This window comes from Lycium ferocissimum, chromosome 5 (genome assembly GCF_029784015.1).
Source record: "Lycium ferocissimum isolate CSIRO_LF1 chromosome 5, AGI_CSIRO_Lferr_CH_V1, whole genome shotgun sequence".
In the NCBI taxonomy this organism is placed as follows: Eukaryota; Viridiplantae; Streptophyta; class Magnoliopsida; order Solanales; family Solanaceae; genus Lycium; species Lycium ferocissimum.
In genome coordinates, this window is record NC_081346.1 from 40,387,227 (window position 1) to 40,413,367 (window position 26,141).

At 39.2% G+C, this 26,141-nt stretch overlaps 1 protein-coding gene across 5 annotated transcripts; it reads right to left on the reverse strand.

Annotated features, from left to right (window-relative positions):
- Window positions 1–1,412: 1,412 nt before the first annotated feature.
- LOC132056802 (uncharacterized) lies at window positions 1,413–26,068 on the reverse strand. 5 transcript variants are annotated; one of them, XR_009414953.1, is made up of 14 exons: window positions 25,788–26,066; window positions 25,561–25,704; window positions 25,355–25,470; window positions 24,466–24,620; window positions 22,699–22,787; window positions 22,007–22,553; window positions 21,086–21,190; window positions 20,250–20,413; window positions 20,064–20,143; window positions 19,097–19,208; window positions 4,050–4,124; window positions 3,821–3,967; window positions 3,152–3,306; window positions 1,413–1,913 (listed from the first exon to the last, which is right to left on the reverse strand). XR_009414953.1 is itself a non-coding variant. In XM_059449158.1 (13 exons), exons 1-12 carry the CDS (start codon window positions 25,875–25,877, stop codon window positions 3,830–3,832), a joined length of 1,809 nt encoding a protein of 602 aa, XP_059305141.1. In that variant the 5' UTR covers window positions 25,878–26,068; the 3' UTR covers window positions 1,413–1,928; window positions 3,821–3,829. The 5 variants fall into 5 exon arrangements, 3 of the variants coding, with proteins under 3 accessions (XP_059305141.1, XP_059305140.1, XP_059305139.1); XR_009414952.1 differs by having other exon boundaries at window positions 1,413–1,928; XM_059449158.1 differs by lacking the exon at window positions 3,152–3,306 and having other exon boundaries at window positions 1,413–1,928; window positions 22,013–22,553; window positions 25,788–26,068.
- Between the last annotated feature and the right edge of the window lie 73 nt (window positions 26,069–26,141).

Genomic DNA, 26,141 nt, shown 5'->3' on the forward strand with positions numbered 1-26,141 from the left:
TCACCCAATGTGACTGGATATGAGTACATAGGTCACCACCAAGATACATACAATGACTGTGAGTTCTATCACTACGGAAAGAATGGCAATGGAATAATAAACTCAGTTTTCAGTGACGAAACTCCAAATGCATGCACAATAGCTTAGGCAGGGTGAGCAAAATGGCTTACAAGGAAAGCAAGTAATATTTTTTTTCTGCTTCACCTATAAGAGAGAGAAATGCCTAACTAATTCCAGATGATTCGTAAAGTAACTCTCAACAAACAATAAAGCAAGCATGTGCCTTTTTTGAGAGAAATGAGATTCTTAATTTAAAAGGCATTAGGAAGTATATCCTCTACTCCACATTTGCAAGGCTAATGCACACCACCGGTCATTCATTTCCTGAAGAAGAATACTTTTTATAGCAATGACCCAACTAGATAGTCAGTCCGAACTACTCTCTAGCCAACTGATCCCGTTGATCAAATAACTGGGAAGAAACATAGCACATTAGAGGTGAACGAAAAAAGATGTCCTCATCCAAAACATCTAAAGCTGATTCTTAGATGGAAGGGGTAAAACATGAAAGTCCACTGTAACAAATAAACTTGCCAACTTATTTTCCCAAGGATGTAAATTCCTTGCACGATGGAAGAATCCATGTGGATTCAATTAAGAAGTGAACAAGGAAAGCAAGAAATACCTACAGATGAAACAAATTAGGTGGTGTTAAAACTTGAGACATTACTTACATGAGTTCTATTGTATACCAGGAGGCTTCTCTGGTTTGACAAGAGATTTGTACGTACTTCTAGACATAAGTGTGAGAATTTAGAGAGAGAATATTGAAAGCCATTGAAGCAAATGGTCCCCAGTAAAGTATAGAGTTGATCTCAGCTAGTTTTTAATTGAAGCATAGTTGACTGATTAATTGATTCAGCATTGCAGTAGCCTCCATAGATACAAATTCCAGCCACCCACACCTAGACAACTGAGTTTCCCGGTAAAACTAGTTCTTGGGTTAATATCTATGAATCCAGTGTACTCCAAAAGACCAACAAAAGCAGGAGTTCTAACATTCACTCGCTATTCTAATAGAGATAAAGTAGCCAGAATTCCTCACAAAATCAGTAATCACGAGATATCTCAAATTAAACGAACATTCAGAAACACATAAATGTGAAAACACTGCTTGCACCTATGATGACTACATACATTCAATAGCATCTGGTAACATCTTAGGAGTGCATATTGATTGAGTTGCCGTAGCGAAAGGACTTAGTAGAGACGCCACCACAAGTAATTCATTACAAGTAGACAATTCTTTTATATTAGGTGGATCAAATTCAAAATGAAGGGGAATACTAACTTATAGATTCTTCAAAAACCGAGCAAAATCTTACATGTATTCAGAAATTACACGGCAAAAGTTGGAAAAGGAGATAAATGTGATAATGAGGAAATCATTGAATTTAACAGTGACTGAATAAAGAATAATAAAGTCTATTATTTCCTCCCAGTTCGTGAAGAGATAAAGATAAATACGGGAAGGTTCCAGGAAGCTATTTGCCCCTAGTTAATAATGAATATTCTCAACAAGCAAAAATGAGAAAAGAGAACTCTAAGCCAGTGAAAATGGAAAGATGGTATTGCCTTGCATGCTACTAAGCAAGTCGCACAAAATAAGGTACACGCTTCACCATCAACAATGCTTTCAGTAAAATGCTGGAAGAGTCACCCCTTAAGAGTTGTGTTAACCCGCTGTCACAACCAAACAATTCCAGCTGAGGAGAGAGGAACCTTTGAGACAGCAACTGTCTACCTGTAGCGACTAGATTCAGAGTGGCGTATTAAATCAATTCTGTTAGAACCACAAAGCTACTAAAGGGTCCCAGGCCGATATTTCATTGGCACGAGAATGGTGGCAAAAGCTGCAACACAAGACCCTGTAAGATTTTAAGTAACTATGAGCACCTAGTATTTTAAAGAAACGTATAATTTGATGGTCTTAACTGATTTGCAATTGATAAATTGAAAACAAATTAAATAGAAAGTCCCTCAAGCACATGCAAAAATATTTGAAGTCCGCAATTGATAAATTGAAAACAAATTAAATAGAAAGTCCCTCAAGCACACGCGAAAATATCTGAAGTCCAAAAGTTAGAGAGAACTTTTACTTCTGAATCTTTATTTTCTTCTTTTTTTATTTATATGTTTTAATCTATAATTTCTTACCCTGTATATTGTTCCTTAGGCAGATGTTGCATATATGTTAATCAGAGATCTCATATCTAGTCAGCAAATCTCAATAGTGGTAGCTAGGGCTGTTCACAGTTTTGGTTAAAACCAAAACCAAACCGAAAATTTAACCAAACCGAATAAAAAAACCGACATTTGGTTTGGTTTGGTTTGGTTTGGTTTTAAATTTGAAAAACCGATAATATTTGGTTTGGTTATGGTTATAGTAAAAAATAACCGAATAAATAACCGAACCAAACCGATAATTATATACATAAAATTTATAATTATTTATATGTATAATATTAACTTTTCATAAATAATTAAAGATATTTTATACCTTTTAATTGTTAATTTAATTTTGGTCTACTTATTTTTAAGGCCCATGTCTTAAAAGAATATGTCCAAGTCCAACAATCAAAGCCCAACTCTAATAAGTCGTAAGCATAAGGGTAAAAAGTAAAAATCCTACTATCTCTTTTCATTTTACATTGCCATCGGCATGTCTTTCCCTCAATATGCAGCAAAGTTCGCCCTTGTGGGCCGTGAGGAAAAAAGAGCTTCATAAGAAATTTGAAGAATGTAGAGAGAGAGAATATTTGAATTGTCACGGATAGTCATAAATTGAAAAACCGAACCAAACCGACAATAACCAAACCGGTGGTTATTATTTTACTTGGTTTGGTTATGGTTTTAGACATTTAAAAACCGACTAAATTGGTTTGGTTATGGTTTTAACCAATAACCGACCCAAACCGAACCATGAACACCCCTAGTGGTAGCATATTTTCAGTTTCAAACGTGAGGCCATATAGAATGCCTATTTCACTTGCGTAACTACAATCAAGCTCAAGCAGAAAGATCAACAGAATCTGCAAAGACATTATGTGTGTGTGTGACAGTGGGCCCGCGGGGGGCCCCCTACCCCCACCTTATGTAAGTGCTCTGCAATAAAGAAATGGCCATATTCCCATACTATTGTTCCATGGACAACGATAAATACTAATGACTTCGGTCAACCCACAGCAGAAAACAAAGCACTCAAAGCAAGCAACTTCGAAAATGAGTCTGATTGCACCACCGCCACTGTAAGATAATTCAAATACAACAGTGAATCCATTTTGCATGTAAACTTGTTAGGGGATCAAGAACACAACTCATTCTCTGCATTGCCTTACCCTCTATATCACCTACTATCCCCAAAAAAAATTCCCTAATCGAATAGTTCTCTGGGTCCCGATTTCACCAATTGTTTCATTCTCTTCCTAGCTTAAAAGTTTAATTGCAATTAATGGAGTTACCAAAGCAAACTTTTAACAGCAAACCAATGAAGGATAAAATAATTGGTACAAACCTAGGAAGAACCTCAAGTAACAGATTTATCAACTTAAAGCATACAACTAGGAAAGGTCTGGGAAGGAGAGTACAGAGGTTTTATCCCCTATACCCATGCCAAACTAGATAGAGCAACAGAAATTATATCTCCTTGCACTTTCCATTTAAGGACCAAGGCCCAAACCTCCACCACTGACAGTATAGATTCCTTGTTAACAATACACACCCGTCAACTTTCATCTTTCCATGAAATAACATCACTTACCAAAAAGTCCTACTCATCCCCGTCACTGCTTGTTTGAGATTCTTCATCTATGCCATACATAACTTCATCTACCTCGTCATCCTCACTTTCATTCATCTGCTCCCCGAGTGTTAATGCCAGGTCTTTCTTATTATCAGCCTTCTCGATCTGTCAAAAAGTAAGAACAGATAAGGGTTCATGTTAACAGATGTAATGGACTAAGTTTCTTTTACTATTTAAGTAAACCAACCTGTGCCATTACGAGTTGCAAACGGCCAGACAACTGCAATAAAGAGTTAAGGGCTGCCACCTTTGACTTGGTAAGCTGAAGAAACAAAAACGATTGAAGTGCTTAATACCTTTCAAAGTTTTTTAGTCTAACAACAGAGCAATAGTGAGTTTCGGTCATCATGAACAAATAAGAAAATCAACAACTACCGGAGACAACTACTTATGGTGACAAATTCTTCAAAACAGTTGCAAAACAGGGGTTGATCAGGCCCGATGTTCCAGAAACCAGAGCTCAGTTGGAGATTCAATTCTTTGGAAAGTGACAAAAAATGTGACATCTATAAAGCATAATATCATCTTGGTGGGACTTGGCACTCTATCTATTGCAGTTCCATAGAAATGAATATGCCTACTTACAGACATTAGTGCCAGTACTTCATCAAAGGAACTTAAAAAATTTAAAGCGTAATAGGAAATTGACTAAACCTCAAGATATGTTAAACTGTCCGATTTTAATCAGATATCGACTTCACTTACCAATCAAATGAGAACCCAAACCACTGAATACTGGAAAAAAACAGGTCAAATGAAGCGGAATGGATTATTTATATGCCGGACCCCAACTACTCTCAGATTAAGCTATCAAACAAATTATGTAAATTATAAAATGACTCCCATTTTCCTTTGACTCTTTTGGTCATTTTCTCACTTGTTCGGTGATCAAACTTCAATAAGGTCTCATGACTGCTAATCTTCTTGTAGTATTGTACAAAGCAAATTCTATTGCAAACTTTACAAGTCAGGAAGGATAAATGTGATTGTCCACCCAATGAGTTCCCAACTTAGCAACTCAAGGGCCACTATATTATACTTCAAATGACTCCACCAACCACCCCTGTGGAGAAAGGAGGGAGCTTTTTAAGATGACAGCAAAAATGAGTCTTCCACTTAGGTTACAAAATGTCAGTAAAATAATTGACTTACAAAAGGCACTTTCTCAATAAATCAATGGAGAGAATATGGTCCCTTGCAACAAATAGGCAGGTTTTCCGTACTAAATAAAGTGCAGTATCCGGAAAAAAATGGCACTCCATAAGGAAGTGTGCTACATGAACTCTTTGTTTACTTAGATATACCAATGGGTAACATGGGAGTTAGCAATTCACTTTTTTTAAAATTAATGGTGGTGTCTATACCACAAGATACCTGCCACTTCCCACCACTAGTATAGGTATCAAGCATCTCTATCCACCCAGTCATTGACAGATGGAAAAGAAATCACTTAATAGGCGTTTGGACATGAACTGGTTGATATTTGAAAAAAAATAGTGTTCGAAATTAAGTTGAAAAAGAATATGATAGAGTTTGCTGCATTAACATGAAACAAAGGAAGAAATGCTGATGTATTACACTGAGAAACACTTACTTTACACCAACAAGTATTTGAATAACCACTCCTGCACTGAGAATTCCTAAATTACAGCATAAAACACACTAGACAGAATAACTAATTACTGAAATAAACAGTAGCGACGTAGGAATTCAGTGACACAGTAATAAAACATTAAGATTACACGGACCTGACACTTCTAGACATTCAAGAGGCTAGACTCTCCTAAAGAATTCCCTTTTTCTTTTTTTTTTAAATGCTCTTCCCGTAACTGCCCTGCACCCCTTTCTCCAGAAAAAACCACCCAGTACAAGTAACTGTCTAGACAGTTACTAACTTTTCAGTGTGTTATTTTTGGCCCTCCTGGAATGCGTTTTAATAACATGAGGCTCATTTATTACCTTCCCCTATCAGAGTCACCTTGTCCTCAAGGTGAAAGTTAGGAAATGTAGATCAATGACAGCAGTCCTCCAAACTATTCTCAAATTCGGGCAGGTTTTTCACTTGATTAACACCTCCTGGTTACCATTAATTAGCTTCCTAATCTGTCTCACCGCTTCAGGTTCCATTTGAAGCTCCAATTCTGTAGTAAGAAATGGAGGTAGGTCTTGACTAGGAGTAGTTGGTAGTAGGCTTTGTCTCAGCTGTAAAACATGAAACACCGAGTGAATGCGTGCTCCAACATGTAACTCCAATCGATAAGCTACAGGACCAATCTTCTCTAGAATCTTGATAGGACCATAAAAGCGGAGACTAAGTTATTCATTGATCTTCTTAGCCAAAGAGCGTAGTTTGTAGGGCCGAAGTTTGAGATACACCATTTCTCCGACCTCAAAGTTCACTTCCCTACGATGTATGTCAGCTTGACTCTTCATTCTTTGTTGTGCTTGTACCAGATGATCTTTGAGTTCAGTCAAGATCAAATTTCTAGTGTGCACTTGTTCATGTACTTCTTCCGCTGCAAAAACGGTGTCATCCATTTGAAAAATTGATGGTGGATCCGTCCCATATAATGCTTTAAAAGGCGTCATGCCCGCAGATCTATTAAAGGATGTATCAAACCAATACTCAGCCCAAGCTAGCTAGTGGAACCATGCTTAGGATTTTCTCCAGCCATACAACGAAGATACGTCTCCAAACTCCTATTCACCACCTCCGTTTGCCCATCGGTCTCTGGATGGTATGCGGAATTATATCGTAATGTAGTTCCGGCCATTTTGAACAACTCCCTCCAAAATTGGCTAATGAATACACGGTCACGATCAGGCACAATAGATTTAGGAAAACCATGCAATTTAACCACTTCCTTAGTGAAAATAGCAGCCACATCTATAGCATTAAAAGGGTGAGGAAGTGGAATAAAGTCTGCTTACTTAGTAGGACGGTCAACCACAACAATATAGTACCAAATTTATGAGATTTAGGAAGGCCAGTAATGAAGTCCATACTTACATCCTCCCACACATAATGAGGTATGGGTAAAAATTGAAGTAATCCCGCTAGACTCAAAGTTTGAGACTTGTTCTTTTGACAAATTTCACACTTGGCAACAAAGTCTGCATATCCCTCTTCATACCTTCAATATTCTCAGATAGCCTCTCATATGTGCGAAGATACCCCGAATGACCTCCTATTAGAGAAGAGATGGAACTCCTTCAACGGCCCTGGTATTCTAGATGATCCTTTTGGCAAAACCAAACGTCCCTTAAATAATAGACATCCATTCTTCAAGCTGTATTTGTCATCTGCTTGCTGTCCGGAGATAAACTTTTGCAAAATGGTAGTCATTTTGCTGTCTCATTGTACTTCTTGGTCCCATTCCTCCTTATCTTCATACTTCCAAACCAAAAGGGCATATAACTCTGCAGGTTCCCCCTTCTGGACAATGCATCAGCCACTTTATTTTCACCACCTCTTTGTACTTGATCTCAAACTTATAACTCATGAGTTTGGAAACCCATTTCTGCTGATTCTCGTCCGTAACTCGCTGTTCCAACAAGAATTTAAGGGCTTTTTGGTCAGTTTTAATGATGAAATGATGACCCATCAAGTAGTGATTCCATCTCTTGACGGCTAACACAATGCCCATTAGCTCCCGTTCATACACCGAGCATTGTCTTGCTCTAGAAGAAAGCATTCGACTAAAATATGCAATAAGTTTACCTTTTTGCATTAAAACTGCACCAACACCACATCCTGAAGCATCAACTTCAATTATAAAAGGTTGAGAAAATTCCCACATCACTAAGACAGGCACTGAGTCATAGCCATCTTCAATGCTTCGAATGCTTGTTGAGCTCGTTCTCCCCACAGAAAATCATCTTTTTTAATAAATCAGTTAAAGGGGCAGCAATCTTACCATAATTTTTGACAAACTTTCTATAGTACCCTGTGAGTCCCAAAGATCCCCGCAAAGACTTGATATCTCTAGGAACTAGCCAAGATATCATACTCTCAGTCTTGGAAGGATGTGCTTGCACTCCTTCAGAGGAGATGATATGACCCAAATATTCCAGTTTACGTTGCCAAACATGCACTTCTTGTTGATTATCAGCTGGTCTGTTTGAGAATATCTAAAGCAATCTTCAGTTGTTCCAGATGAGAAGCATAGTCTCTAATGTAAATGAAAAATATCATCAAAGATTACTAAATTAAATTTCTGCAAATGTTCCCTAAAAATATCATTCATCAATGACTGAAAAGTGCATTGATCAAGCAAAATGGCATGACCATAGACTCATAATGTCCCTGATGGGTGCGAAGGCTGTGTTCGCTTCATCTCCGGTTTGAATGTGAATCTGATGATAACCTGACTAGGGATCCAACTTGGTAAATATAGTGGCTCCCCCTAGCTCTTCCAGTAGCTCATCAACGCATGGTATTGAAAATTTATCAAGGATTGTGATGTCATTAAGAGCTCGGAAATCTATGCAAAAATGACAACTTCCATCCTTTTTCTTAACGAGTAATACCGGATTACAATATGGACTACTACTAGCCCTAATGATTCCAGCAGCCAACATCTCCTTCACTAAATGCTCATCTCAACTTTTTTTAGAATGAGGATATCGCTATGGACTAATGTTAGGTGGTTGTTTTCCAGATTGAATAGTAATAGCATGATCCTGAGAACGGTGTGGTGGTAGACCCGAAGCTTGCGCACACACTTCTGGATAACAACTCAAATCTTTTTTGATGTAATATTTGTTTCACCTTCATTCAGTGTTGTCAAAGGCGCGCTTAAGCCTTGAAGCGAGGCTCAAAACAGGTTGAGCGCTTCGCCTCGCTTTATGTACACTTCAGTGTCATCATCAAGGCTCTAAGACATACTTTTCCTTGCCAATGAGCCTCTCTTGAAGAGGTGACACTAGATAATTTATATTTAACTTTAGCGTAATGTTTTTACAGTTTCTTTGTCCATATATTTGTCATTCATGCTTGTTATTATTAGTCTTGGTCTAAACATATATATATTTGTTTTTTTGCACCATTGCGCCTTTCTTCATTAAAGCCCGCGCTTTATTTGACCCTTGCGCTTAAAGCCCCAGCTGACCTTAGAGCTTTTTTGCGCTTTTCGCTTTTGATAACACTGCCTTCATTTACTGTTACGTGATTCGACTCAATCAAGAATCCCAAATTTCCTTTCTTTAACGGATTTTATTCATTGCTCTTAGTGACACTACTGCTCGAACCATAGCTGGATCCCCTCGAAGCAACACCAATCTTCCTGCGTCTTTGAATTTCATGTGAGAAGTTTCCAGTTTACCCTCATCTCACATAAGTGGCTAGCCATTCCAACTCCAACCACATCAGTTCCACTCAAGTCAAACAAAAAATAATGTTGGTGAATTTGCTGCGTCTTTGAATTTCATGTGAGAAGTTTCCAGTTTACCCTCATCTCACCAAAAGTGGCTAGCCCTTCCATCTCCAACCACATCAATTCCACTCAAGTCAAACAAAAAATAATGTTGGTGAATTTGTACTCCTTGCACATCCAACCTCACCCCTTTGCATACTTCATTCCCATCAACCTGTTGACCATTACCAATTGTTACTTCAAATTTGTTGGTCTTCTCAATAAGTAAATGTAGATGATGAGCAAGCCCGGAAGATATAAAATTATGGGTAGCTCTGTTGTCCACCGAAATTATCACGTCGTGCCCATGAATTTTTCCCACAAGTTTCATTGTTCATCTTCCTGTAAGGCCCACTATTGAATTCATATTCAACACCATCATGGTAGCCTTTTGTTCTCCTTCATTTACATCATCTCCTGCAACCTCAAGGAGTTCTTCTGTTTCCTCTTCATCTGTGTTGGATTCCTCTGAAATAATGAAGAGGTTGAGCTGCCTATTTTTACGACGATGGTTAGGGCCAAATTTTTCATCACATCTGAAACATAACCCTAACTCTCTTTTTCAAGCAATTTCTGATTTAGATAGCCTTCTGACTCGGCCCTCGGATTTTGCTGAAGAGGACGCATTAAAGCCAGTTGATTTGCTGCAATATTCATTTGCAAATCAATGTTGCGTCCTGCTGCTCCGGCTCACGTGTTTCAAGTATGTGTGACCCAAGAGTAATTGGGTCTAAACACTACTTGTTTATTGCTTGAACTGCCTCTGTTTGGTTCAGATTTGAACCCTTGAACTTGCTCCAAAATAGAATTTCGATCCTCCACCTTTTGAGCCATCTCCATTATCTCCCTCAATGTTTGAGCCCGTAAAAGCATCACTTCTGCTCAAATTTCCTCCTTAAGACCATTCAAAAACACTCAAGATAACAACCCATCAGACTCTTCCCTCATAGATGCTGACACCTTCCCAAATTCTTCACGAAATGATGCAACAGTGGTGACCTGCTTTAGCCCCATTAAGACAGCATACCGGTTGCTCATCTGGGAATGATGAAATCGATTCTGCAACTCCCTTTTGAAAACTTCCCAGGTTGATATTGGTTGCCTAGACTCTAACCAATAATACCAATTTAAGGCTTTTCCTTCCAAACAAACACCGAAACATCATTCACTGCAAAGTATCGTTTCACTCTAAAAATCCATCCCAAAGGGTCCTCTCCTTCAGAAACTGGTAGTTGTAGTTCCCGAAATTTCTTCCCATCTTTTTCTCCAGCCAAGTTAACATTGCTTCCCTCTTCTTGGTTTCCCGTGGATCTGGTTTGAGAAGGGGATGCTTCTTCCATCACATATTTTCCCTCGTGCTTCAATTCTCGCAAGAGACTCTTTTCTTGAAAGCATCCTTCCAATTTTCTTGACATCTTCTCTTACCCCTATCAAATTAGTCTCGACTTGTTCAACCCGTTTGATACGATTCAACCTAGGGAAACTCTAGAAAAACAAAAGAACAAGAAAATCAAAATAAAGGTGGAAGAAGAGTAGAAATGGAAGAGGATAGATGGATAGATACTTGACCCAAGAGCAAGAAATCTATGGACAAGAAAGGGTATATTAAACCCTAACCCTTCCAATCGGATTTACAAACCCTAGAACCTAAGCAATTCGAATCAACAAACGACTCAAATGATTCCACAAATGAGCAACATTGAATTCGATGGAAATAAGCAATTCACTTCACAACTAGGAAGTAACACTTGGTTAACCAACCAAACAATCTATATTAATCTACAACTACCATCTACAATATCTCATAAGAGTTTCTTCATTCAACATAATCTAATGATGAAAATAACTAAGTCTAGTTTTTATACTAAGAGACTTAAGAGCTAGGCTAGTTATTACAAGAATGCCATTAATGAGGCAAGGGCCTTGTTTGGCTAGTTGGATGTTGGCTTGAAATCCGAAAAAGGCTCCTCTTGCACACATAGCCATCATCCAAGCCTCAAGATTGCAATTGTGAACCTTTTGTATCCATGGCCCTTCTTTGCACGTCTAGCCACATTTGCATTTCTGTCCCTTTGCGACTCTAGCCACTTTGAGTGTTGGCCTTCTTTCTTGTAGCTTCTTCTTTCATTCCCCTCCAAGCTACTTTCCATACTTCATAGGCCTTCCTATGGGGCTTGTGTGCCTCTCCATGGGTCTCCAATGCTCCTTTGGTCATCCTCCAGCTTGAATGGATTGGAGTTCCATGCCTTGGTCTTGATGTGAGCCTTGAGCGAGGTGTGCCTAGTAGGGTCATATCATCCTCCCCCTTCTTGAAAAGGATTCGTCCTCGAATCCGAACCTTGCAAAAGCCAAAGGAAGATGGAAGACAACATACTCCTCAAAGATTGAGGGTTAGCACACTCAATAATAACCACATAATCATGCCAAGGATGAACAAATTTGTGGTACAACCACACATCAATAGTAATCATGCATAGAGAGTGCATACATGGGATTTCAACAAGGTGAATTCCCCAAAATTCAAGAAGTAACTCACTCCCCAAGCAAGTTCTACCTTCATTTTGACTAAGTGTAAGGTCATTCCAACCTAGAGCCCAACCCTCTACACTAGTCTCCTCAAACAATGGTTTCACTACCAAGACATACCAAGAAGACACTACACTGGGGTCATAAACAAAGATATGCCTCGGATTATGGTCTACACATCCCTCTTGAAAACCCATCATACACTTAAGCAACAACATACAAAGGGTTTTATAAGCAAAGAGGTCATAAGGAAAGGTATCACACAAGGTATTGCTAGCAATTTGTAGCCAAGTTTTACCCTCCTTTTCAAAGTAATTCATTTTAGCAGTCAAGTCACATTCCCTCAAAAGGAGGTTTTCCTCACCAAGAAATGGATCATCATACCATAGTGGAATTTTGGTGACTTTGTGATTCCAAAGAATGGATTCATTTTCAACATCACAAAACACAAGATCAGGCATTTCACAATCATCCACTATATCTCTATCAAGCAAATTACCATCCTTGAAGAGAGTATGCCCAATCACAAGATCACATCCAAAATAAGCAAGTTCACTCTCAAAAGGATCAATATCAACACAAGTGCTACCACTAGATGGACACAATTTACTCTTGCAAGAAGAGCCAATATAGTCATCAAAAGGATCAACTAGTGTGTAAGCACTTTTCACCGAGACATCATCAATTAACAAAGGGTCACTAATTCTATCACAAGGCAAAACTTGACCTCTACTCAATTGTTCATCAAGCACAAAGTGATCCACATTTGCTAAAGTAGAAGGGTTAGCTTTGTTACCTCTTTGTTGAAGCACATCACCTTTGTCAATTTGGTCAAGTTCCTTGTATTGGCCTCCTCCAAAGGAACTTGGAAACTCGGGTCCATGTCCTCTTTGGGGTGATCATCCACATAAGTACCTACAAAAGGAACAAGACAACTAGAAGGAATAGAAAAGTTAGAGGGGTTAGCTTGACTTGGCACCAAGTCCTTCTCTTCACCACACCTTTCCTCCCCTCCTAACATTCCTCTAGCGACCATACACTTCTTACTCTTCCCTTGGGTCGAACCTTGTCCTCCTTGAGCAACTAAGGTCTCCTTTTCGCTCACAACCATTTCCTCATTTTTCATCTTTTCACGTAACTCCTTCATGACTCTATAGTCTTCACGGACTTCATGGGGAGTCAATGGAGCAAGGACATACTTTTTACCTTTGACCACAAAAGAATACTTGTTGGTCCGCCCACTATGTTGAGCATCCACATCAAATTGCCAAGGTCTCCCAAGCAAAATATGGCACGCTTGCATTGGTACCACATCACATAAAATTTCATCCGAATATCTTCCAATGCTTAATTGGATAATCGCTTGCTTGGTCACCCGCATTTCTCCACTTTCATTGAACCATTGTAGCTTGTAGGGGCTAGGGTGTTTTCTTGTGGGAACTTTCATACTTTCAACCAAGAATTGGCTAACCGCATTAGTGCAACTCCCACCATCAATTATCAAGGAACAAACCTTGTCCAAAATCTTACACCTAGCATGAAACAAGTTCTTCCGTTGGTCACTCTCTTCCCTAGCTAGAGCTTCCATGGATCTTCGAGCAACAATAGCATGATTCAAAGCCCTCCTCATAATTCAATTCAACTTCACTCTCGGAATCACCCTCACACTCACTACTTTCTCCTTCCTTATCATGACCAACCACGCCCTCATTTTCATCATCGGTTCGATACCCGTCCCTCACTATAGTGATAGTCCTCCGGTTGGGACACTCACTTGCAATATGTCCTCTACCTTGGCATTTGAAACATTGAATGGTAGATGGACGAGGGAAGTTAGGTTTAGCATTATTACCTCCTTTGGCTTGGTCGCCTCCTCTAGCCTTGTAATCAAACTTAGCTTGAGGAGTGGGAGTAGTGATCTTGGGTTTCTCCCAGTGGACGGCTTCCACTTCTCTTTCCCTTGGTTCCAAGTTGAAGATATTTTGCTTTTGTCTTTGTAAGACCTCTCTTCTTTTAGATCGCTTCAACCTTGGATGCATCATGGAATGCCTCTTCAAGACTATTATAAGTCTTGAGCCTCATCGGTTTAGAGATGTCCGATTCAAGTTGGCTACAAACCTTATAATAGTGTACTCCTCATGCTCTTCTATCTTGGACTTCATCCGCAAGTCCTCAAACTCATCAAAGTACGCTTCCACGCTTTTTAACCCTTGCTTCAACATGTACAACCTTTTGAGTGCATCTTGGTGGTATGTGGATGGAAGCCACCTTGTCTCCATGAGCTCAATCAAGTCGTTCCAAGTTGGGAGATCATAGATGTGTTGTTGAGCTCTTTGTAACTTCTTGGATTCCCACCAAGTAGAAGCGTATCCCTCGAATTGAGTGAGGGCATACTTTGCCTTTAAGGCCTCGGAAACATTGTTCGTGAGGAAGATGCGCTCACTTTGCAATTTCCATTCAAGGAATTCTTCCGGATTGCTACCTCCTTGGAATGTAGGAAGGTTCACCTTGATGGTGTTCAAATTTCGCTCATTATCTTGCCATCTTCCCCGATCTTCATAAACTTGGGCTCCCCCTAGGTCTACATGACCTTGGAATCTAGGGTCATGGCCCGGAAACCTCTCAAAACCTCCTCTTCCTCCCCTCCCCCTGTTATTCATTCCTCCACGCCTTTCCTCCTTTAGGTTATCATCCCACCACCTTCCTTGTGGATAGTCATCATACTCCTCTTCATTCATGGGGTATTGGTAGTGACGTTGGTATTGGTTTTGGTTAGGAAAGGGATCATGTGTTTGGACTTGGGGTGGAGCTTGGGGTGTTTGTTGTAGGGTTGCTTGAGGGATTGCCTCATTCGGGTTGTGTTGGTAAACTTGGGGATAGGTTTGTCGATTGGTGTTTTGGAATGTGGAGTTTTGGGATGCAAAGTTGGTTGTTTGGGGTGGTGGAGCTCTTTGGGTGGAGGTGGTTGTGGTGTTGGGATTGCTGCAATAACATAGGCAAATATTTCAATTCCAAAAATTAAAATTAGATTGTAGATCCTAGAACTTGAAGTAATGACTCAATAATTGGAGTGGTAAAATTTCAATAGTGCAATACTAAAAGTCCATTGTGTTTATTTTAACAAAATTTAAACAATTATTGAACGAGAAAAAATAGGAGCAAAACAACCACCTTCATTCCTAGAACGGGGAGTGCAAACCAGAGGGAGAAAAAAACAGAGGGTAAAAAAACAAGAGAAAAAAACAGAAAAAGAAGAAGAGAATCGAAAAAAAAAAACCCTCCATTTGAACTTCAAAAATCTCTCAAGAAAAAAAAGAAGAAGGAGAAAGAGACGTACTCTGAAACCATCTATTTTTATTTAAGTCCTCCACTTCTCTTTTAATTGTTTTTTTTTTTTTAAAGAGCTCCTCGCCAATCGGGCGCCTCGCCATGGCGCCATTAGCGCCTTTCTCGCCTTTTTTTCATGGCCATAAAGGCGATGAAGCCTCGCCTCTCATCTCTTCCATACCCGTTTTGCATGCACGTGCTTGTCCCGAGATTTGATTCTTGTGTTTTATCCCCATCACCTTCATCATAGCCCAATGACCCTCCATTTGAACTATGGATGACATAGCCTTCAACTTCCCATTCATTTCTTCTCATCTCTTATCACCGTTTTACGCCCGAGATTTGATTCATAATCATAGATGACTGCTATGGAAAACTAGACATGATGACTCGCAAAACTAGCAAACAAGATTAGTAATAAAAGCCTCACTTCACTCGTATTGAACTCTCAACCTTACCACACTCCGTGCTCTTTCGAAGTTGTTGATGAATCGCTCGCCCAATCAAATTCACACGTTGCTTATCCTTTGTGGTAGAATGGATTCTTGTTTAGATGAATGACGGACGACTCAAAAGCAAAACGGACGAGAGCCAATAAAGTTTCGACGAAATAAAACGAAGAAGAGCTTGAAAGGAATTAGCACGAAAGAAATGCGGACACAAGAACTAGTAAACACAAGTAGGAGCAACTACTAAATGGTTACTAGTTGAGAGACACAAGAAATTGGAATGCTAAAATCGGAAAATAAATAAAATTTCGGACCGGGTAGGTGATAATTTGAAAACACGACCGTGAAGCCCCAATTGATGTAAGGTATCAATTTGAAATAATGAAAAATTTTAAAATTCTATACTTTTTTTTTTTTTTTTTTTTTTTTTTGCTCCCTACCAAAGGATTAGGGACACAAAATCAACAAGCAATCCCAAGAAAATTTTTGGAATTGAAATGAATTAAGACAAGATTTGCACCTTAGAAATACGACTGAGCTGCCTTGAAGTTTACGGATTGAACTTGATAAAATACGGTCCATATTTTGATTTACGGACCGTCCTTCGTGTCCGTATTTAGTGATGCCCAAAACAGAATGTACCTTGCACTTTACGACCCACGAGATACGGGCCGTATTGTGGTTTACGGTTCGTCCTTCGTGGCCGTATTTAGTGATCCCAAAAACAGAATGTTCCTTGCCTTTTACGACCTACGAGATACGGGCCGTATTGTGATTTACGGTCCGTATTATGCTTTACGGGCCGTATTTAATAAGGTTCCAAATTCCAGTGAGCTCCTTATCGCCAGATCGAAGTTTACGACCCAGATTACGGTCCGTAAAGTGATTTACGGGCCGTAATTTGCAATATTCTCAGCTTCAGTGATTTCGTGTTGAACTCGATTGTCTCGAAATTTGGATCGAATTTCTTGGATCTGATGACGTTTTCTGGGCCCACTCAACCTAGTAATTCCCTTTTTTGGGTAGAAAAACAACTTTTCAATTTTTGACTTGGATTTCTTGGATCTAACTTTCCTTTTTATCTTCTTCTTCACCAAGAACAAAGATGAACAATGAAGAACACTTAAAAACCCAATGTGGTCCAAATCAACTCGTTTTCCCCCCCAATTTCTAGATATAAGCTCCTTATCACTTAGACAACAAAGCCCAATATGAACCAAAGCTCAATTTCACCAAAATCAACCAAACCCACTTTGAGTTCTTCAAGCTTTGATGAACCTCTAATGGTGGAAACTTCAATCCTTACCCAAATGGCTTCAAATTTCGTTTCTAGATGTTTTCCACCACAACAAACTCAAATCTAACTTCAAAAACAACAAAATCAAACCACAAAACAATTTTCAATTTTTTTTTTTTTTTTTTGGAATTTTCGATTTTTTTTTTTTTGTGATTTTCAGATTTCGAACCTAGGATTAGAAATTGTGGGAACAATCTCTTAGCCTATGCTCTGATACCAAATGATACGATTCAACCTAGGGAAACTCTAGAAAAACAAAAGAACAAGAAAATCAAAATAAAGGTGGAAAAAGAGTAGAAATGGAAGAGGATAGATGGATAGATACTTGACCCAAAAGCAAGAAATCTATGGACAAGAAAGGGTATATTAAACCCTAACCCTTCCAATCGGATTTACAAACCCTAGAACCTAAGCAATTCGAATCAACAAACGACTCAAATGATTCCACAAATGAGCAACATTGAATTCGATGGAAATAAGCAATTCACTTCACAACTAGGAAGTAACACTTGGTTAACCAACCAAACAATCTATATTAATCTACAACTACCATCTACAATATCTCATAAGAGTTTCTTCATTCAACATAATCTAATGATGAAAATAACTAAGTCTAGTTTTTATACTAAGAGACTTAAGAGCTAGGCTAGTTATTACAAGAATGCCATTAATGAGGCAAGGGCCTTGTTTGGCTAGTTGGATGTTGGCTTGAAATCCGAAAAAGGCTCCTCTTGCACACATAGCCATCATCCAAGCCTCAAGATTGCAATTGTGAACCTTTTGTATCCATGGCCCTTCTTTGCACGTCTAGCCACATTTGCATTTCTGTCCCTTTGCGACTCTAGCCACTTTGAGTGTTGGCCTTCTTTCTTGTAGCTTCTTCTTTCATTCCCCTCCAAGCTACTTTCCATACTTCATAGGCCTTCCTGGGGCTTGTGTGCCTCTCCATGGGTCTCCAATGCTCCTTTGGTCATCCTCCTAGCTTGAATGGATTGGAGTTCCATGCCTTGGTCTTCAATGTGAGCCTTCAAGCGAGGTGTGCCTAGTAGGGTCATATCACCGTTCCTCCATTTTACTCACCATGCCTGAACGTCACTGCTCTGATACCAAATTTGATGAAGTTTGTTGCATTATCATGAAATAAAAGGAACAAATGTTGATGTCTAACACTGAGAAACACTTTACACCAACAAGTATTTGAATAACCACTCCAACACTGAGAATTCCTAAATTACAACATAAAATACACTAGACAGAATAACAAATTACTCTAAAAAACCGTAGCGATGTAGGAATTCAGTGACACGGTAATAAAGCATTAAGGTTACACCGATCTGACACTTGTAGACATTCGAGAGGCTAGACTCTCCTAAAGGATTCCCTTTTTTCTAAAAATGCTCTTCCCGTAACTACCCTGCACCCCTTTCATCCAGAAAAAACCACCCAGTACAAGTAACTTGCTAGATAGTTACTAACTTTTCAGTGTGTTATTTTTGCGCCTCCTAGAATACATTTTAATAACATGAGGCTCATCAGAATATTTGGAAGTTGAAGTTATGTTTGGACTTGAAAGCACAGTTGAAGCTTTGTGCATAAAAACTTGAAAAACTTCAAAAAAAAATTACTCCTAAAACCTATCTTTCAAACTTCAAGTTCCATTCCAAGTCCTGTAATATAGATGAGGAACACCGTGATCCTGCCATCATCACAATTTTTACTACAGCCATGACCATAGGCTACCTCAACACACAAAATAACCAATATTTTTTGTATAGATGTGTTGATACTATGGTTTTGAGCTGAGGGTCTATCGGAAACAGCCTCTGTACCTCCTAAGGTAGGGGTAAGGTCTGCATACGCACTACCCTCCCCAGGCCCCACTTGTGGGGTTACACTGGGTATGTTGTTGTTGTAACGGTCATCAGCCTCCCTCTCGACGTAAGATTAGATATTAGTTTTTTCCTTGACAAACTTTTTTTCATAACTCAACATAGCTATGAAACCTTCCTCCTCCATAACATAACATCTGGAAAACTGTCTCTTTGATATGTAACGTGGTAACAATCATCACATTAAGTTGGGAAAACAAAAGGAAGTAATTTATCAAAAAGATAGATCAAAAACAAGATTATAGAAAACATGAAATCATCGACAACTTGGAACCCCCAAAGTAATCCCATAATTTTCCCAGCAACAGTAGCATTGTGGCAGCATATCCTACCTTGTTCAAGGAATCCAGAAGAGGCGTCAGTGGTTCCTGCGATGTAACAAATTCATTGTGGTTCACCAATATACAACATATCCATGGAAGAACATGTGTTCCCATGCTTGATCTGCAAAAAAGAAAATACATGCAAAACCAAGAAAGAATTATGATATGCATAAAGCTTTAGCTATCAATAACTAAACGGTCTCTCCAACTGGAGAATGATTCGTTCTGCCAAATAAAGCAAGAACTAGCCTTTTTGCATAGTTACAGGAGCGCGAAATTCTCATATGAATTTCCAAATCTATCTCAAATTGTGGCAATGATTAGTTATGCAACATTGTGTTTAAAGATGTCCATAAAGAAAAAATTAGCAATTTTTAGACAGTTGTATGAAATTTTTCCAATATGAATTCCAAAATCCTAACCTAACCAAGAAATTCCCGAGGGCAGGCGCATCGTTCGAAACTCAGTGGATAATAGGCCTACCCCTCTACCCTTCTTCACTAATAAACCAGGCTCTCTCTACCCTTCTTCACTAATAAACCAGGCTCTCTCTACCCTTCTTCACTTAAATACCAGGCTTTCGCCAGTGCCAGGTTCAAGCACATGACGTACACCTAACTGCACATCATGCACTGCACACCTACCACTAGCTCAAAGCTGTGGAGCTATTTGTTGGTAGTATTTTCACGCAATTTCTTTCAATTTTATCTCAAATATTCAAATGATTTATGTCCAAGAACATTCAGTGGAATTAGTTTCACCTCCAGGAATTGAACCAGGCTATTCTTTTAGGGAATTAATTCACAAAAGAGTGCCAATTTTTGTAGTGCGTTTCTTTTTTCCCTAAAGTGGGGGTAGGAGAGAGAGAGAGAGAGGGGAGGGGAGGGGGGGGGGGGATGCAGTGCATCACCACCACTCTTGACATACAATATGGGGTCAAAGAATACAATCTCCTTCAAGAGTTTGAAGATCCCACCTGGACTGCCATGCAGCCACCAAGGCCTTCAATAAGTTGTAAGCATCATGTGGTTCCATGGATAAAACAGCTGCTTTCATCTGCGTTCAATGAATACAGTTGATAACAAATTATTCCAGATATGGTAACATAAAAAGTGACCAAATCAGACCCAAAAGTATCATCAATACTCCAAGAGATACGGACCTTCTTCTGTGGCATAATAGCATCAACACTTATTCCTTTCAAAATCTTAGCATCAAGAATTGAGCTAGGCGAGAGATCATAGTCACTGCTAATTATACCTATGGATCTTAACTGGTCCTCCATGCAAAGTGTGACCTCATCTTCACCTTGTTTACCAATGACATCTGTATATAGCAGTAAAGCAAAAGCTCCCATGTTCAGAAGTAAGCATTTAGGTATCATCTTTATTGTATTTTGGAGACAAAAGGATAAACACAAAAAAGTTAATTGAAACAATGTTCTAACAATCCATAAAATCGTGACGAGAGAACTATAAGAGTGATGGAAAACTTCCCGAGTTCCAACAAAATATCATATGAGGTCAAATAACTTACTCTTCACTAGTAGTAAAGTACTGATGAAATGAGAAGAAAGTTTCTCGTGCACATTTGAGTTGAAAAATAAATATTCAGCTCAAAAGCACTATAGTCAGATCATGGATCACAAGTCTCGAATGATGAATAACCCGAATAAAGCAGGGATTTGGAAGCAGTAGAGAATCTCAAATGAGTGTTGTTTGCTTCAACCTACAATTCCGGCATGGAGTAACCAGTTTTATCTGGAGTTCTAATCTATAAGATTTTTTCCTCTTAGGGAACTTAACCTACAATTCCGGCAGTGAGTAACCCCCTTATCAGCAGTTCTAATCTATAAGATTCTTCCTCTTAGGGATTGGCAATGCGCCTTGAAATCAAGATATACAACCACCGCAAGTTCAAAAAAGGTGTAACATATCGTACAGACACAAGAAGACGGTGTGCCTACAAAACCAAGATATCACAAAAATTGGGTTATACCTTTGCTAACTGTGGGCTTAATACCAGTCTCCAGGCCAACCTGATCAAGAATCTTAGGCAAAGGAAGTAAGGCGCCCTCTGCATTTGCACGATCTAGAGCAGTAACTGTTGAATGCAAAAAAAAATGTTAGGACACACCTGTATCAAAATTGCAAATTGATCATCACATTTAAATCTTTGCGCTTCTTAACCTTTAAAATTGAAAGCAAATAGCACTTTCTCCTTCCTTCCTAAATGAATAGATGTTCGAAAAAGTAATGTTGCAATTACCATTTATCAATGTAACTCTGTCTCAGTAAAAGTATGCTGAAACATCTCAAACATCACCTCATACCTATGCTTATTAAATGAACATCAAAATCAAACACAACTTGGAGCTTAAAGATTACACAGGAGGAAAGATATTAAAAGTACATAATGGCACTGGACGACTGTCATCTCAAGGCTTCCGACAATTTTTCTTTGTAACTAATATGGTATAAGATTGTATTAGATGGGCGCAAAGAATACCAAAAGGGGCTAGAAACAAGAATGCGGTGGTGGATTGGACCTACTTTTATCCTAGACATTTTCAACTAATAAAATTTAAACAGACCATTCAAAAGGATTCATTGGGCTCCTCCACATACGTGGCCATAGATTAGGAGATTGATATCTCTAACAATCTGGAGAATACGTTAAGGGAGGAAAGAACATGTAGAAATTAGCCACGTGGAAAGAAATGAAAAATGCATTAAATTTTGGGAGGGAATAGCAAATTTGCTGATATAAAAGGATAAGATTCCCAAAACGTCAACATCGCCATGCCAAATCTGTCAACGATTTGATTCTCAAATAAGGGGTTCGATAATGCCATGTTTTGACATAGAAATTAGAAAAGACAGGGGAGGCAAGTGCAGAGGAAGGAGGAGAGAATGTTACTCTGACTCTGAGTGTTGGATGCTTGTTTAGATTTGCGAGATTGACTGAAGGGTAGAAGGATCCCGTCAAGTGAACTTTTTAATCTGATATCCACTCCAGGATGCACCATAACTTTTTCAAATGATGGTTTTATCAACAAGCCATATGCAACAAACATATGACCGGAACCAAATGTGCCAATAGATTGCAATTTTGCTGAAAAAATACTATGCACGGCTTCTTTATGTTTCTTTAGTATTTTCTCATCTAAAGATGCGCGTATTTTTGTGGGCTTCCCATTATGCAATTCCTCAAAGTTCTTTCCATGCCAAAAGTAGCAAACACCAATTTCTGAAATGGCCAAAACACCTAAACTTGTATCATTTTCATCTCCATATTTAATGCAGTAACTATCCAAAAAGATAGCAGGGTGATCCATTGCAAGCAAGCAGCATGCTGATTTCTTTTTGGTACCGTCTAACTTCCAAACTGCTACATGTCGGTCACCAACAGCAGAAGAAAGAACATGTATTCCATCTTCAGAGAAAACCATACACCGAACAGCTCCCTAATACAAAAAGGAGAAAAGAAATAAGGTGACTCGCAAGGATGGTAATAGAAGTGTTCTGCAGTCTTTATCAACTTCACTTAATCACAAAGAAATGCATCAAAAGGCAGGGATAAAAGACAAAAGGAAAAATCATAACACTCACAGGGTGGCCTGAAAACTTCTGGAGCTTTTTGTCATCCAAGCAATTGAATATTTTCAACTGAGAAGTTGCTGTTGCTAATATTTTCCCATCTGGCTAGACATATAGCCACAGGAGGAACCAGTGTCAGCAGAACCAAATTAAGCATAGAATGTGGGTGCTACAAGAAAACAACTACAGGAACGCTTACACGAGATAGAGGGGGAAGGAGGACAAATGGACCAATGACATGTATCCAGAACATATACAACAACAACAACAACAACCTAGTGAAATCCCACAACGTGGGGTCTGGGGAGGGTAGAGTGTACGCAGACCTTACTCCTACCAACGTAGGACGGCTGTTTCCGAAAGACCCTCGGCTCAATAAAAAGCATAAAAAGAGGTCAGATAAGGCCAAGAAATTCAAAGCGATATGGAAATGCAAGTAACGAAAGCGACACAGATAAAATAGAATAATCAAAGTACAGAAATAACGAGATAATAGCATAAATCGAGCACCGTAAATTATCTCGCGCCTACTAATAAGGAAGGATAACGAGACTATCTACTAGCCTTCTACCCTAATGTGGGTCCTCCAAACCCTCCTATCTAAGGCCATGTCCTCGATAAGCTGTAATCGCGCCATGTCCCGTCTAATCACCTCTCCCCAATATTTCTTCGCCTACCCCTACCCTCTTCCGAAACCATCCATGGCCAACCTCTTACACCTCCGCACCGGGGGCATCCGTGTCTCTCCTCTTCACATGCCCAAACCATCTCGATCTCGCTTCCCGCATCTTGTCTTCCACCGAGGCCACTCCCACCTTGTCCCGAATAGCCTCATTCCTAATCCTCGTCACTCCAGTGTGCCCACACATCCATCTCAACATTCTCATCTCGCAACTTTCATCTTTTGAACGTGAGAGATCTTAAGCGGCCAACACTCCACCCCATACAACATAGTCGGTCTAACCACCACTTTGTAGTAACTTGCCCTTAAGTTGTGGTGGCACCTTCTTGTCACATAGCACTCCGGAAAGCGAGCCTCATTTTATCCACCCCCGCCCCAATACGATGTGTGACATCATCGTCAATCTCCCCGCCTTGCGTACGATCGACCCAAGATACTTGAAACTACTTTTCTTCTGGATGGCCTGGGTACCAAGCCTAACTTCCACGCCAACCTCCTGAGGTGCTTCACTGAACTTGCACTCTAAGTACTTTGTCTTGGTCCTACTGAGCTTAAACCCTTTAGACTCCAAGGTATGTCTCCAACCCTCCAGCTTAGCGTTAACTCCGCTACAAGACTCGTCGATCAGGACTATGTATCCAGAACATATAGTGATCTAAATATAACACTGGAAGAACATTGCTAATTTTTATTTTTACAAAAAGCTGGTCATTTTATTTTTGATCAAGTAACAGATTTCCATATACAAGGGGTATACCAAAAAGTAAAGAATCTACAAAAAGATATGATTCTCTACAAACTCCACCCAATCTTCTATACAACAAGGAACTTGATGGGTGCAAGAAAAGAAAATAAGGGATCAGAGACTACTCCTCAACTGGAAAAAAAAGCTCGATTCTACCCCCTCAAAAGCTCTCCTATTTCTCTCTCTCCACTCAGGGAATCTTGTATCATTGTCGGGAGTACTCCATTTTGCATCAAAAAAGGGACAAGTGTAAAAGATGCCACTGGTTCAGTTACTAATCCAGATTGACTAAAATGCAAGATAATTAAAATGTAGCCATCATCGTCGACAATGAACATTTACAGGTACAAACCTGACGAAACGGATAAAGATGATATTGCTTTAGTGGAAGCTTTAAACTTATGCAGTAAGTTCCCCGACATGGAGTCAATTTTGCAAACCAGTCCATCACCACCAGCCGTGTAAATGAATGAACCATGTGAAGGGAATGAGATGGCGTTTACACCGCTGCTCATTGCAATAAAAACAGGGGTGATATGTCATATCATAATCTTACTATATGATAAAATCCCATACATAAATATAGAAAAATGCACCTTTGAACTATGAGAATGATAAATGTAAAAAGAACAGAGACAAGCTTCAAGATGGAGACAGTACAAGTGGAATGATCTACAGGTCATTACTACTTCTGAGAATAACTTTTATCACAATGAGCTCTGCTTTACTTTCACAACTTTAGGATACGAAAGAACTGAACAACTAATGACAAGCGAAAAACAAGACTAAAACATGAGAGAAAAATTATTTCCATCAGAATGGCAAGAACAGACAAAGATTCATCCAAAATCTCTTCTTCAAAGGTGGACACATGTGCTAGACATCAAACTCCGAGCATCTATATTTATACTTGCTGATTGCTATCTAAAGCTATTCTACGTTTTCTTCGTAATGCGTCCTACACCTCGCGTTGAAGCACTTATATAATTGACCAATCCTATGTCCAACACATAGTACCTGCTACCTGTTGCTGGTGGGAGGTAGCAGGTATCTAGTGGATTTAGTCGAGGTGCGCGCAAGCTGACCCTGACACCACGATTATCAAAAAGAAAAAAAAAATGTCCAACACATAGTATGCAAGAGAGCACATAAAAGAAAGCTTCACATGAAATATAGTAATATACCATTCTTTCTACAAGTCAAGATAATTTTAATTAGTATGAGTTTTGGCAAGCACTCACCCAGGATGGCAATCAGTAAATCTCCATTTTAGATGACCTGCAGACACATCTAGAGCCAAAACATCACCACTGCCTGTACCTAAGACTAATAATGAAGTTCCAAGCTTCCTTTTTTTCTGACCAACCAGTAAAATAGCTACTCGTTAAAAAAAATAAGTAGAACTAGTAATACATATATGTTTTTTTTTTCTGGCAGTGAATTTCACCTTTGGGTGACATGACAACCAGTTCATGCAAGTATAATCCATAGAAAGGTGACCTCCTCCTCCTCCTGGCTTAGTAAACAAGCTTTCAGTTGAGACAATATCTGCAAACTCGGTCTGTACCTGACCCTTCACTGTATCCCATATCTGAAACCAAATGGTAAATACTTATGAATAAAAATGTGAAATTGCTTAATATGACTGAGTATTATTTAGAGGAATATACATACTTTGATACGGCCGTCCCCAGAAGTGATAACAAAGAAGTCCAAAGAGGGACTAAAACAAGTCAAAATGTCCCTTATATTTGTTGTGCCCATTGTTTGCTCAAAGGGAAACTTATTTAGGGTAAAAACTCTGAGCTGCTGGACGGGAGATGGCCGGTGAGAAGAGGAAGTAGAAAGGGCAGGCGGGGCTCTAGGGGAGGGTAATATAGCACGCTCCAATATTTTGGGGTTTTGCTCCAATATTAAAGTTCGTCGAAAAAGAAAAAAAAACCTTTTATAAAAAGAAGGAAACAAAGATTGTCTCTTGTTTTTAAGGTCCTGTCAATGAATCTTTAAAAACCCAATTGTACCTTACCC